The 14,508-nt window shown below is 39.6% G+C and overlaps 1 protein-coding gene across 1 annotated transcript in view; it reads left to right on the top strand.

Moving 5' to 3' along the window:
* The first annotated feature begins 4,898 nt into the window (after positions 1 to 4,898).
* LOC122061735 overlaps positions 4,899 to 14,508 on the top strand; it is a 29,723-nt gene continuing 20,113 nt past the window's right edge. The window contains exons 1-4 of the mRNA XM_042625183.1: positions 4,899 to 5,233; positions 5,336 to 6,327; positions 9,408 to 9,615; positions 9,724 to 10,710. Coding sequence (XP_042481117.1) covers positions 5,056 to 5,233; positions 5,336 to 6,327; positions 9,408 to 9,615; positions 9,724 to 10,710 — 2,365 coding nt within the window. The 5' untranslated portion in view covers positions 4,899 to 5,055. The remainder of the gene's footprint in view (positions 5,234 to 5,335; positions 6,328 to 9,407; positions 9,616 to 9,723; positions 10,711 to 14,508) is intronic.

Raw genomic sequence — 14,508 nt, 5'->3', positions numbered from 1 at the left:
CACATGACCCAGAGGTTAGGGACTTTTTCAACTCTAAAATTTGAAATAACATCTGCTGTAAACCAAAGCTTGTTGAAGAAAAGCTTTGGGAATTTATGTAATACCTTACTTTTTAAACCCAGTCTAATTACACGGTTGACCCGGTTTAACCATGCAGGACTTGAACCAGAGAGGGTTAAGACGGGTTCATGATGGCAAGGGTGACTTTGAACACAGGGTGGCCAGACAAGTCCGAGTCAGTGCCAGAGGAGACGGGTGCACCCAAGCCGTGCACATGCACGTACCATAACATCATGTACAGATAATGCTAGTATGTAGTTGTATCCTAAAGCGCATACGTATAGTATACCTTGTGCCGAGAGCGAGATACATGTCGAGAGTCAAAATCCATCAAAATCCCACTTGTTGGCCAATTTTCGGCCCTCAGGTGGGCGGTCACAGGTGGGCGCACCCGCCCACCTGAGTGACCCACCCATGTGGTTTCTAGTGGTTTTAAAAACGGTATAAATAGCATTATTATGTTTTTCATTTTCTCATTTATCAAATTAAGAGGTTTGGTGAGAAGAGTAAAGAGGAGAGAGAAAAGAAGGGGAAAAAGAGAACGAAGAAGAGGAAAAGGGAAGGAAGAGGAAGAAGAAATGGATTTAAGCGGCGCCAAGGTTGATCTTCCCATTCCAATGCCAGAAGAGTGATCCCCAACATGAGATCTACCATTAGAGGTGAGCAAAGGCTATGTTTCTTAAACTTTCACCAAACCCAAGTAAAACCCTTGATTTAGGTAGAATTCCTTGAGATCTTGTAAATACCCCTTGAGATGATGAATGTAAGATTTGATAGAGGGTGTATGTGTTGATTTTTAAGGATTTGAGGAAGTGTTTACAAGATTGTGAAGCATTGGTGATTTCTTGAGCCAAGAAGTGATTATGGGGTTTTTGAAAGAGTTCTTGAGCAAAGAAGGTAAGATAGCTCTTCAATCCTTAAATCTAACTAAGATCTAGGTTAGAATCATCTTATAATACCTTGAATGTGTGAAAATTTTGATTGAAAAAACCCCATTTGATTCCCCAAAGATTGGAGAAAGTTTCAGGGAAAAAGGGCATTTTTCGCTCTCTCAGGTGGGCTGAGACCGGTGGGCCGCACAGCCCACCTGAGGGCACCCGCCTAAGAAGGCAGGCCCTCGGCTAGGACCGGTAGGCCGAGACAGGCAGGCCGACCTGCCCACCTGTGAAGCCGGTGGGCCGTGACAGGTGGGCTGTTTGACCCACCCGAGAGGCCCCCAACGTGATTTTTGTGTCCGAATGGACCCAAAACCGACGTGCAACCTTCTTTTATGATTCTAAACCTAATTTTGTCATCAAATCTTGTCAATTTTAACCCCAAAGTGATGAAATACTAACCCCATTCACTTATGATAGGTTCACCGAAATTTACGTTTCTCGCGTCAGATCTCACCCGTACTGGGCGTGAGTCTTTGTACACTACAGGTAAGTGGAGAGAGGAATTTTAGCTTTATTTTAAGGCTTGTTGTGCATCATTCAATTGTATCTAGATTAGCCATGTCATCATGCAAACTATGTGTAGCTTAGTCATCCTCATATGATTATGATATGTGTGTGGTGTTTTACTTTCTCAATGCTAAATGATTGATGTGCTTATGTGATGGATGATGGAATCATTGTGCATGATGCATTATTAGACTAAATACCATAGTCGGCTTGGAAACGAGTGCATTGGTGGCCCATGGAATGGGACGCGGTGGCACTATGCAATCGTACTCTGTCATATAGGAGCATGCGGTTTAGGATTATCATCTTCCCGTACTACGACCCTTTCCAACAGGGGTTGAGGTGTTGGGTTACCATTTGGGGGGAAGCAGTGGTCGTGGTTATTGGGTCACTGTGGCGGTTAGACATACGCCCGACTGGTCATTAGGACAGTCAGCAATCGTACTGCTTTTAAATTGCTGGAGTCAGCACCTTTACTTCTGTCATTTACTTTTATGTTGAGAGTCGATAGTCGACATGCTTTACTTTTTTGAGTACTCACGGTGGGCCTTCTCCGGCAGCCCTATGGGCGTATCGCGGGATGGAGTTCACGGCTCATACCTGGAGTATACGCGCACTGTGGTTGTAGTAGCACTAAACTCAAGACTTAGTAATGTTGTTTAGGTGGATGTGATTTAAAATGAATTGCATAGCATATAGTGCATATGGTTGTGATTATTGTGTGGATTGTTGGGTGGTCATTCTTTTCACTTACTGAGCTAGTGAGCTCATCCCACGTGTACACCTCTTTTAGATGATTCTGCAGGTTACCCACCTGAAGATCAAGGGTCGGGCCCCACATTTGAGTTCCCCGACGAGGATTGGTGGGTCCCCGAGGAGTGTGAGCACGGCACGGATTGCGTGTGCAAGGGCTGTGCTGCGGGACCGCAGTATTGACGCCGTGCTGGGTTATACTTTTTTATTCTTTTGTTGACCCCTTTTTGTGTACTTGATACGTGAATTGTTATTCTTTTTGTGTAAATATCATGCCTGCGGGCCCACATGTAATTATCTATATACTACAATTTGGGTATCAAGTACATTGGGGGTATTTACAGGTAAATTAAGTCTTCCGCTGAACTGTTGAACGTTTATCTTAGATGTGTGTATGCTGTGGTTGGGTACTGTATCAGATGATCCTGGCAGGTTTGGGTTAACCTAGTTAACCCGGTCACCAGTCCGGTTCTGTGTGAACGGGGTGTGACAATTTAGAAACTAGAAGCATAGGCTCAGTAATTCCAATGATATCCGGATCAAAATCTCTCACAATATTTCTTAAGGTTACCTTAGCGGCAGCCTTCTTCAGACCACGAGTGTTCCAAAAGAGGACATGCATGATCACATGTGAAGGTGAGATTGAGCAGTCCTATTAAGGGACTGATCCTCGCAGTAGCCGACTGCTTTCCTTTTTTCGTCTTCGCTTGAGTCCATTCAGATAGGCATTCTTCTCTTTGCAATGCCACTAAATCGACTCTCTGGATAGCTTCCATAGCATTAATAGCCCCTTCTTGACGCTGAATAGTAGTAGGTTTCCCTATGACGCCACCACCCCTGATAGCATAGCCACCAGGGGACACTTGTCGAAAACTTCTGCGCACCCCTTTGAGCACCCTACCAGCCTCTTGGGCCAAATCGGCCTCATCAGGGGCTCCATTGGGTGGATCATCAGGCTCGGGTCCTATGAGGGTCTCACCCTGATCTAGCAGGATATCGTTAGACTCCACACTAGCTCCAATAATGACTTCCAGGCTTGCATTGAGTTGAGAATTTGAATTCTCCTCCAAAATAAGATATTCTGCTCTATTATTGGAAAAGATATATTCTTCCACGCCTAGAGGATAAGGCCTCCTTGACTGAGGTGTCCTAGATCCCGTAAGATTTGCTGATGAGGTAGTTTCCTTATTGGAAATACCTTCTGAATTTGAATTATTCCCCATTGGATTCTCTGCCTCCCCTTGAACGTTGGACGTTCCACCACACATGGTAGCACCTCCACCGCCATTCTCAGCCACACGACCACTGCTCACGGCGGCTCCACTCTCCCTATATTAATTTCTCCCTTCGAGAGATGCATGACCGCCGTCACCAATGTTGGATCTACCCAAAGGAGGATTAAAAGCAGGTGCCATCGAACTCCTTAGGGGTTCATCAGCATAGACAGCACCTAGAATACCACCCAAGTTTTGCCGAACCTCTCTCATGTCAGCATTTTTTTCCTCTCTGCACTCAGCAATGACATGCCCGACTTTCTTGCAGAAGCCGCACTTACCCAAGGAGTCTTCATAAATCAGAGGTTGTCTAAACCAAAAGAGATTTGTGGTTCTAGGTTGCCTACGCTCAACCTGAATCTCCTCTAGTCTCTGACCTCCCGACACCATCTCCATAAGAACCCTGGCATAATTTCCAAACACCACATTTTTTGTGTGCTGATCAAGAGCAATAGGGCGCCGTGCCGCCTTCGCCATCATCAAAAGCACTTTCTCATGCCAGTATTCAAGAGGCAGATCTGGGAAGCGCACCCAAACCATTGCCTTTTTAATATATTTTTCGTTCACATTAAAGTCTGAACACCATCTCTGGAGCCTCACATACTGTTTACCCATTCGAAGCGGGCTTCTCCTCCAAATGGATGCCATATCTCCTTCAGAATCAAACTGGAAATAGCACCATGCATTGATGCATGACTTAAGTAAACAGCACTCACTGATTGGAAATTGGTTAATTTGATCATCTTTTAAGTTTAAACAGTGAGAGCACATGAAAGTAAAAGTTACGTCTATATTAAACTAAGAGATTCGGGGAAGAAGTAAATATGTAATAAATACTTTCACAAATAAAATATATATAAGTTTAAAATTAAAGATTAAAAATTTTTAAATCATTAAGATACAAAGATCCTGACAATTTATATAACACTAATCTTATCATCGAATGCCGCATTATGCGTCACAACTGAAGAGGATCTAAGCCCATATATGAAACTCCAGTCTCTCACCGTTGTCTCATATAAATGCCATTTTTTTTAATCTTTTTCTTAATAAGTAGAAGTCTCACTTGACGGAAAAAGAAGCCCCACAAGTTATCTTCGAACCCCAACCACCCCAAATCCTCACCACCAAAAATATAAAACAAAATACAAAACTCTGCACCAAAACCATAAGTCAATGTGACGGAGTCTCCAAAACTTAGTCAATTATTAGTAGTAGTATTACTCTAAGCCTCTTTGACTTATTTTCAAAAAAGGCTACTTCCAACTTCTGTGAAACATGTTTTTTCCCCTTTCTTTATTTAAAAAATTCATCAATATTGGATCCATTCAAACTTCCAACTTCTATAAAACCCTACGCATCTGTCTTGTTATTTCATCAAATCATCACTTGCTTACTAGTTTCTATAGCTTTCCCTTCCATCTTAATTCATTCCTCTATTTCTTCAAATCATCACTTGCTAGTTTCTATATCCCTCCTTTCCATCTTAATTCATTCTTCTATCCACAAAAGAGCAACAAGCAATGGGTTCAGTTGGAGAAATCTATGAAGCCCACTGCTCCCAAGGTCCAGCCACGGTTCTGGCCATCGGTACAGCCAATCCAACCAACTGTATTTATCAGCCTGAGTTCCCAGATTTCTACTTCAGATCCACAAAGAGTGAACATATGACTGATTTGAAGGACAAGTTCAAGCGTATATGTAAGTACTTACTGGATTTCTTCTTCTTGAATAACATGTTTTTTATCTAACAGAATAAAGCTAACTAAAATGACATTCCTTTTCTCTATGCTTCTATAACAGGTGACAGATCAACAATCATTAAACGTCATCTCTACATGACAGAAGAACTTATCGAGGAGAACCCCGACTTCTACAACCCTATGGCTCCATCACTTGATGCACGCCAAGATATTATGATTGTTGAGGTTCCCAAGTTGGCTCAACAAGCAGCACAAAAAGCTATCGATGAATGGGGGCAGCCCAAATCAAAGATCACCCATGTCGTATTCACTACCATTTCTGGTGTTGATGCGCCTGGTGCCGACTTTCAACTCATCAAGCTCCTTGGCCTTTCACCCACCGTGAGACGTGTCATGATGTATCATCTAGGCTGCTACGGTGGTGGCAGTGTCCTCCGTGTTGCCAAAGACCTTGCTGAGAACAATAAGGGTGCTCGTGTCCTAGTTGTTTGCTCGGAGTTAAACTCAGTTAGTGGCTTCAAGGGACCTACCGCGACGGACTTCCACACCTTGCTTGGGCAGGCAATCTTCGCAGATGGCGCTGCAGCTTTAATAGTTGGTGCAGACCCTGATACTTCAGTTGAGCACCCATTGTTCCAACTCTTCTCAACAGGTACACGAATTCTTCCAGACTCAGATGATATGGTTGAAGGCCACTTGCGTCAAGCAGGTCTTTCAATCAGCTTATCCAAGGATGTAGCCAAAACTATCGCTGGGAACATCGGTAAGTGCTTGGAGGAAGCATTCAACAAAGTTGGTATTAGTGATTGGAACTCCATTTTTTGGATATCTCACCCTGGTGGCCCAGCAATTTTGGACCTCATTGAAAAAACCCTTGGTTTGAAGGAAGAGAAGTTGAAAGCATCAAGGAAAGTGCTGAGCGAATTTGGTAATATGTCGAGTCCCAGTGTGATGTTCATTTTAGATGAGATGAGGAACAAGTCTAAGAAAGAAGGGAAAACCACAACTGGAGAAGGATTCGATTGGGGTGTACTATTAGGGTTCGGACCAGGTCTAACTGTAGAGACAATTGTCTTGCGTAGCATGGGTACAGTTTAATTTGAACTTGCTGATATTACATTGATTTGTGGTTACATTTTGCTCTATGGGGTTTAGAACCATTGATGGGAAGGCCCATTTATATGGTGATATGGTTTTTGACAGTTATTGTTCAATGTTTTGATTTTTGAACTTTGTTTAGAACCATTGATGGGAAGGCCCATTTATATGGTGATATGGTTTTTGACAGTTATTGTTCAATGTTTTGATTTTTGAACTTGTTAGCCTTCTTTTAATAAAATACTACTAAGACAAATGAGTATGTTTTCTTTACCAAATAAAACATATGAGGATGTTGGCAACTTGGGACTGCACATTGGTCAAGGCTAGATGTTTTCTAAGGATTGCTTGCCTCCGGTATTCATTCGGTTAAGACCCACCTGCATGGTCACGGTGATGCTGGCCTAGACCCGCACCCTAAATTTCAATGGATCAATACCCACGATCAAAAAATGATGTAACCCGCTCAACCGAGCAAGGAACGGTCAGTATCGGTTGAATTGAAATGGTATTAGTATTGATTGATCTTTTGTTGCTAATCCTTTTAATCCCGTTATACAATTACGTTCATTTTATTAAAAATGATGATAAATCTATCTGATAAGTACGATGTAATTGAGATCCAAACTGATTCAAATTAATATCAAAACGATATTAGCCTAGACTGATCCCGAGACCGATCCCAAGGCTTAGAACCTTGGTTGGAAACCAATTGCTGGCAGTTCCTCTATTATAAGAATCTGGATCTGGATTTCAATCTCAGCTGAGCATCCCTGAGTTTTCTGTCTTTCTTGTATTCGTATTGTTCAATTGTATATCTAAAAGAGTGTGTTGATTCTCCCAATCCATAGATTTCAACATTTTTTTTTTAACTCTTTGATGGCCCACCCCGAGAAAAAGAGGCATGGTCCAACCCAACCGAAGATCAGGAGCATTCATGACCGTTTTAAATGCATTTTTTTTTTTTTTTAATTTAACTAAAAAATTCTGAACCAATAAGTGCTAAGGGACTCGTTCAACTTGACAAATATCAACCAATTGAAACCCCCTTACTGATGACATTATTTATTCTACTTAGGTATTTCACCTTGTGCTTTGAAGCATTTTCACAATGTAAATATATTAGTGATGATGTGGCATATAAGTCAAGCTGATGTGTGCAAAACACACTTGGTATTTGATGAGAGGTTATGGTTTTAGAATGGGTCCAAAAATATGTTTTCATTAAAATATAAGAAAAAAAAATCATCATACTCGCTCCAATTATGTTTTTAATCCAAAATTATGTCATGAAATGCTTTTATTAGGATTATCAAACACATTCTTATAGTTGACACTTTTATGAATAGATGGCAACGTGTAAAATTGAATTTGTCACATGTTTTCATTTCCGGATGAATGCGTTTGCTATGTGAGAAATTCAAAGAATGGATTAATAAGATGAGAATTGGATCCTGTCCAAGGCCATTGAAGGTATGTATTTAATGGTTGAAAAAACCTGAGCATGAAGCTTAACACACAAGTACGTATTCTGAGATTCTTCCAATCGTTGAATACGCACTAAACTTCCAATGACACAAAAGAAGATCTGATTCCAACAAGATCAACTAGGGGGATGGATCCATGGTCTCCATTATCCAAGTCAAAGAGAGTAAGTGGGAATATATAAAAACAAATGACATGTGGCCTTAGAGATTTGGTCCAAGTCAATTGAATTTTATAAAGTGCATGCTTATCACCGCAACCATGGTCTCCATTGTCCAAGTCAATTGGATTTGCATATTGTTGCTGCTTTTCATCATTGCATCCATAGTCTCCATTTTCTCTTTCTCCTTTTAAAACCCATCACCATGCATTGATGCATCTTTTAAGCTTAAGCAGTGAGGCACATGAAAGTAAAAGTTATGCAAATTAAACTAGGAGGTTTGGGGAATAAATAAATATGCAATAATTGCAATGAAAATGGATCGGATATGTATTGAATATGATCGGATCTAAATATTTCTTGATTGGATATACATACCTCTAAATGAATATGGAAGTTAATCGAATTTGGAATTTTTAACTATTCGTTAATTTACATCTCTAAATTGTGTAATCCAAACCTTTCTCTCCTAATGAATACAATTTGCTCTTAATCCTTCTTTCTAAGTTGTCTTGGCTCTTTTCCTCAATCTCTAGAATCTATTTAAACTTCAAGAATTTTTAAAATCATTAATTAATTATTTAATCGGATCGGATTATTCATTCGAATTTGGATAAGGATACCCTTAAATGGATACAAATGCAAATCGAATTCAGATTTTCAACTACCTGTTTACATACCCAATAATAAATACTTTCACCTATCTATAGCAAAATGAGGACCGAATAATTCCATGGTACAAAGATTCAGACAATTTATATTAACACAAAAATTATCATAAAATCTTTAATTAGTCAAACAAGGCTTTTGTTGTTCATATTTTTTTTTAGGTGTGTATTTGAATTTCCCAAACGTCCCAGCATTTGGAGAGGATCTGAGTCCATAGATGAAACTCATTCTCTCACCGTTGTCTCTCATATATGCCATATTTTTTACTTTTTCTTAATAAGTAGAAGTCTCACCTGACGAAAAAACGAAACCACAGGTTACCTTGGAACCCCAACTACCTCACCTATTGGTGACCTCACCAGCTAAAAAATACAGAACTCCATCTACACCAAACTATAACTCAATGTGACGAAGTCTCCAAGAAAAAGGTCATTAAGATGTTCCAAAACTTAGTCAAATATTATTCGTAGTATTACTCCAGGCCTCTTTGACTTATTTTCAAAAAAGGCCACCTCCAAGCTCCAAATTCTCTAAAACATGTTTTTTTTTTTTTCTTTTTTTGTCTTAAAAAATTCAATATATTGGATCCATTCAAACTTCCAACTTCTGTAATACCCTACGCATCTGTCTTGTTATTTCATCAGATCATTACTTTCTTACCAGTTTCTATATCTTTCCCTTCCATCTTAATTCATTCCTCTGTTTCATCAAATCATATATCACTTGCTTGTTTCTATATCCTTCCCTTCCATTTTAATTCATTCTTCTATCCACAAAAGAGAAACAAGCAATGGGTTCTGTTGCAGAAATCTATGAAGCGCACCGCTCGCAAGGTCCTGCCACGGTTCTGGCCATCGGCACAGCAAATCCAACCAACTATATTAATCAGCCAGAGTTCCCAGATTTCTACTTCAGATCCACAAAGAGTGAGCATATGACTGATTTGAAGGACAAGTTCAAGCGTATCTGTAAGTACTTTCTGCATTTAATTTGAACTTGCATGGATATAATTAAGCAATTAATATAAATTTCTAATTGAAATGACGTTATTCCTTTTCTCTATGCTTCTAAAACAGGTGACAGATCAACAATCGTAAAACGTCATCTCTACATGACTGAGGATATAATCGCAGAGAACCCTGACTTCTACAACCCTATGGCTCCAACACTTGATGCTCGACAAGATATCATGGTTGTCGAGGTTCCCAAGTTGGCTCAACAGGCAGCCTTAAAAGCCATCGATGAATGGGGGCAGCCCAAATCAAAGATCACCCATGTTGTATTCACTACCATTTCTGGTGTTGATGCGCCCGGTGCCGACTTCCAACTCATTAAGCTCCTAGGTCTTTCACCAACCGTTAGACGTGTGATGATGTATCATCTAGGCTGCTACGGTGGTGGCAGTGTCCTCCGTGTTGCCAAGGACATTGCTGAGAACAATAAGGGTGCCCGTGTTCTTGTTGTTTGCTCGGAGTTGAACTCAGTTAGTGGCTTCAAGGGACCTACCGCGACTGACTTCCACACCCTGCTTGGGCAGGCAATCTTTGCAGATGGTGCTGCATCCTTAATAGTTGGTGCAGACCCTGACACATCAGTTGAGCGCCCACTGTTCCAACTCTTCTCAGCAGGTACACGAATTCTCCCAGACTCAGATGATATGGTTGAAGGCCACTTGCGTCAATCAGGTCTTTCAATCAGCTTATCCAAGGATGTGGCCAAAACTATCGCTGGGAACATTGGAAAATGCATGGAGGAAGCATTCAGCAAGGTTGGTATTAGTGATTGGAACTCCATTTTTTGGGTTTCTCACCCTGGTGGGCCTGCTATTTTGGACCTTATTCAAAAGACCCTTGGTTTGAAGGAGGAGAAACTAAAGGCATCAAGGAAAGTGTTGAGCGAATTTGGTAATATGTCGAGCCCCACTGTGATGTTCATTTTAGATGAAATGAGGAATAAGTCTAAGAACGAAGGGAAAGCCACAACTGGAGAGGGGTTTGATTGGGGTGTGCTATTAGGGTTTGGACCAGGTCTAACTGTGGAGACAATTGTCTTGCGTAGCATTAGTACAATTTAATTCGGTCTTGCTCATGTTACCAATTTACATTGATTTGTAATTACACTCTGCTCTATGGGTTTTAGTTGGGGTTTTCTGTATGGCCCCCCTATAATATGTGCCTTTATTTCTTTTTATTGTTTGGTTCTTTTTGAGTTCTTCCTATGGGGGATGCCCATTTATGTATTAATATGGTGATATGGTTTTTGACATTTAATGTTCAGTAAAGGCCCAAGGCCCTTCTTTTCTAACTTCTGATTTTTGTACTTGTTAAACTTCTTCTAATAAAATACTACCTTAAATTTATAGAAAAGACAAATGAGGATGTTGGGAATTGGCCATGACTGAAATTTAGGGCTGCAATAGGTCAGGTTGGGTTGGGCTTTTTAAAACCCCAGTTCAACCTTGAATCCTCATAGTTTAGCCCAAATCCGCAAAATCTCAAACCTAAGTCCGGCCTGATTGATCCTAATTAGGCCGAAGGGAAAGAAGAGATTGAAGGGTGGATGAAGAAGAAGTGGGGCGGGGGCTGTTGAAACTAATCTTGGCCACCATCATGGAATGCTAATTGAACAACTTCTTCATCATCCATTCCCCTCTTGGCCTCTCCCAACTCCCAATTTCCTTGCAAAGAGATTGGAGGAATGGGATGCGTATTGAAACTCAAATGAAATATGTCCTTAATGCAACTTATAACTTATTTGAACGGAGATGGTAGTTCTTGTCCTATAGGGGAAGAGTGAGCACAGTAGAAGGCATAGCTTTCTAACCATTGTAAATTACATAATTTGTCCTACATCACAAATTATGTACAAAATGGTGGGAGTTAGGAAACTCATTAGATTGCAACCCCCACCACTTTTTTTTTTTTTTTTTACTCTTTGATGGCCCCAGCCTGAGAAGAAGAGGTCAAGTCCATCCCTGGCCCAACCCGACCGAAGATCAAGAGCATTCATGCATTGAGCCACGTCACATGAAGAGGCAACAGCATCAAACATTGTCTGGCATTAACTTAACCCTTGTACAAAAAACAAAGCACTTATTCATCCATAACCTAGGTTGGTTATATATGACATTTCTTTGCTCCAGATCTAGTCCCTATTCATACCAAAAAATACCATTTTTATCAGAAAAATTGAGAGATTTTAAACACATTTTTAACTAACAAAGTTCTCGACCAATAAGTGTTAAGGGACTCAGTCAACCCAACAACAATATACCAATTGAAATCCCCTGCCCAAGACATTTTTATCTTGTGCTTATAGACATTTTCATAATATAAATGAATTGATGATGATGGCAGATAAGTCAATCTGATTTGTGCAACACATATACGGTATGATACACACTCCAGCACTTGGACACACACCCCTAAATCTTTTCAACAAGTGAATGGATGTTGGGCCTCTAGTGTTACTGGAGAGGATTTGATTCCGACAAGATGAATCTACCACACAGAGGGATGGATCCATGGTCTCCATTGTCCAAGTCAAAAAAAATTAGCAAGGATATATATTTTAAAAAAAATAATGTCATGCGGCCTTAGATTGTCCAAGTCAATTGCATTTGCATAGTTTGATGCTTCTCATTCGCTGCATCCATGATCTCCATTTTCTCTTTCTTCGTTTAAAACCCCATCACCATGCATTGATGCATGACTTAAGTAAACAGCACTCACTGATTGGAAATTGATTAATTTAATGCATCTTTTAAGCTTAAGCAGTGACGCACATGAACTGTAAAAGTTATGTCTAAGCTAGGGGATTTGGGGAAGAAGTAAATATGTAATAGATACATTCACAAATAAATATATATATAGATATGTTCAAAATTAAAAAGATTAAAAAACTTAATAAAATCATTAAGATACAGAGATTCAGACAATTTATATAACACAAATATGAATCATTATAATCTTAATTAATCAAAGAAGGCCCCAATTGTTCATTTTTTTTGGGGGGGTATGTGTATTCGGGTCTTCTCAACCATCAAATGCCCCCATTAGATGTCACAGCTGGAGAAGACCTAAGCCCATATATGAAACTCCAATCTCTCACCATTGTCTCACATAAATGCCATACTTTTTTACTTTTTCTTAGTCGGTAGAAGTCTCACCTGACTGAAAAAGAAACCACAGGTACCTTCGAACCCCAACTACCACAAACCCTCACCACCATAAACATAAAATAAAATATACAACTCTGCAACTAAACTATAAGTCAGTGTGACCGTGTCTACAAAAAACAAAGCACTTATACATCCATGACCTATTCAAAACAAGAAAAATACTATTTTAATCAGGAAAATTGAGAGATTTTAAACACATTTTTAACTAACAAAGTTCTTGGCCAACAAGTGCTCAGGGATCCGGTCAACCAAACAAAAATAGGCCAATTGAAATCCCCCTACCGACGACATAAGCTGATTTCTGCAAGACACACATGGTATGACATCTTGTCCAACACACGGGCACACACCTTTGACGTCCAACAGTTAAATGCGCGTTGAACCTTTATTGGTACAGAAGAGGATTTGAATCGAACAAGACAAACCTCCCACATGGGGGGATGGATCCATAGTCTCCATTGTCCAAGTCAAAGATATTTAGCAGGGATATATAAAAAAGGGTGAGTGGTAGTAGGATGTACGTATTGTAATCTTATTTTCACTTTCTTTTAATATTAACCATCCATTTAAGTTTAGATTAATCTAAACCATCTATTAGTTTTTTATATTGTAACTGATTCCTAGTTTTTAGGGTGGAGAGATGACGGATGTGGTTACTTAACTTGTTTAATATTTTTTTATATAAATAAATAAATAAATAACCGATATAAACGGACTCCTCCTTCGATTTTGTTAGAAAATCTCAATTCTCTCTCTCTCTCTCTCTCTCTCTCTCTCTCTCTCTCTCTCCTTGATTTTTCTTTAACGTTGTTGCTTCTTTCTACAGCTGCCACCATCATCTCTCTCTCTCTCTCTCAAAATAGGATGAGATAAGAAAAAAATCAGCATAACTATTTTCAGGCACTGAGCATATGAGAGACTTGGTCACACATATCCAAATACCATGTTTACATATTAATCATCAGGGAAGGGATTTAGACAGTAAAATTTGCATGTATGGCAAAAGACAAATTTGAATTTATAAAATGAATAAAGCTGTTGAATATCTAGGATCTTATTATTACTTATTGGGTAGATATTATTAACCTATGAGAATTTACCATGGATGCAAATCTTCACTGAAATTGGTAAACAAAACTTCAACTAGACTGGAGAGCGGTGAAAAAGGAAGAAGAAGGAAGGTACAACCTTGAAGAAGAAGCAAGGAGAGAGAGCAAGAGAGGATCGAGATTTCTAAGCGGAATCAAAGGAGGAGTCCGCTTATATTGGGATTTTTATTATTTATTTATTTAAATATTAATAATATTAAACAGAGTTGTAACTGTTTACAACTCTATTAGCAGGATTAACATATTTAACACTTGTCAATCATATCACTTACGTGAACATCCACTGAGCTCTGAACGTTCCGCATTCCTATTTTTTTGCACGTACCGCGACCATTTTGCCTATAAAAAAAATTGGCATATTGCATGCTGCCTTTGACATTTTGTACAAAGTCAATTGAAATTGCATAGTGGATGGTTATCCCCACAACCATGGTCTCCATTGTCCAAGTCAATTGAAATTAGCAAGGATATATATTTTAAAAAAAATAATGTCATGCGGCCTTAGATTGTCCAAGTCAATTGCATTTGCATAGTTTGATGCTTCTCATTCGCTGCATCCATGATCTCCATTT

This window comes from Macadamia integrifolia, chromosome 14 (assembly GCF_013358625.1).
Source record: "Macadamia integrifolia cultivar HAES 741 chromosome 14, SCU_Mint_v3, whole genome shotgun sequence".
Lineage (NCBI taxonomy): Eukaryota > Viridiplantae > Streptophyta > Magnoliopsida > Proteales > Proteaceae > Macadamia > Macadamia integrifolia.
Note: the sequence above shows the minus strand (reverse complement) of the source record. Positions and strands in the feature narration are given on the sequence as shown.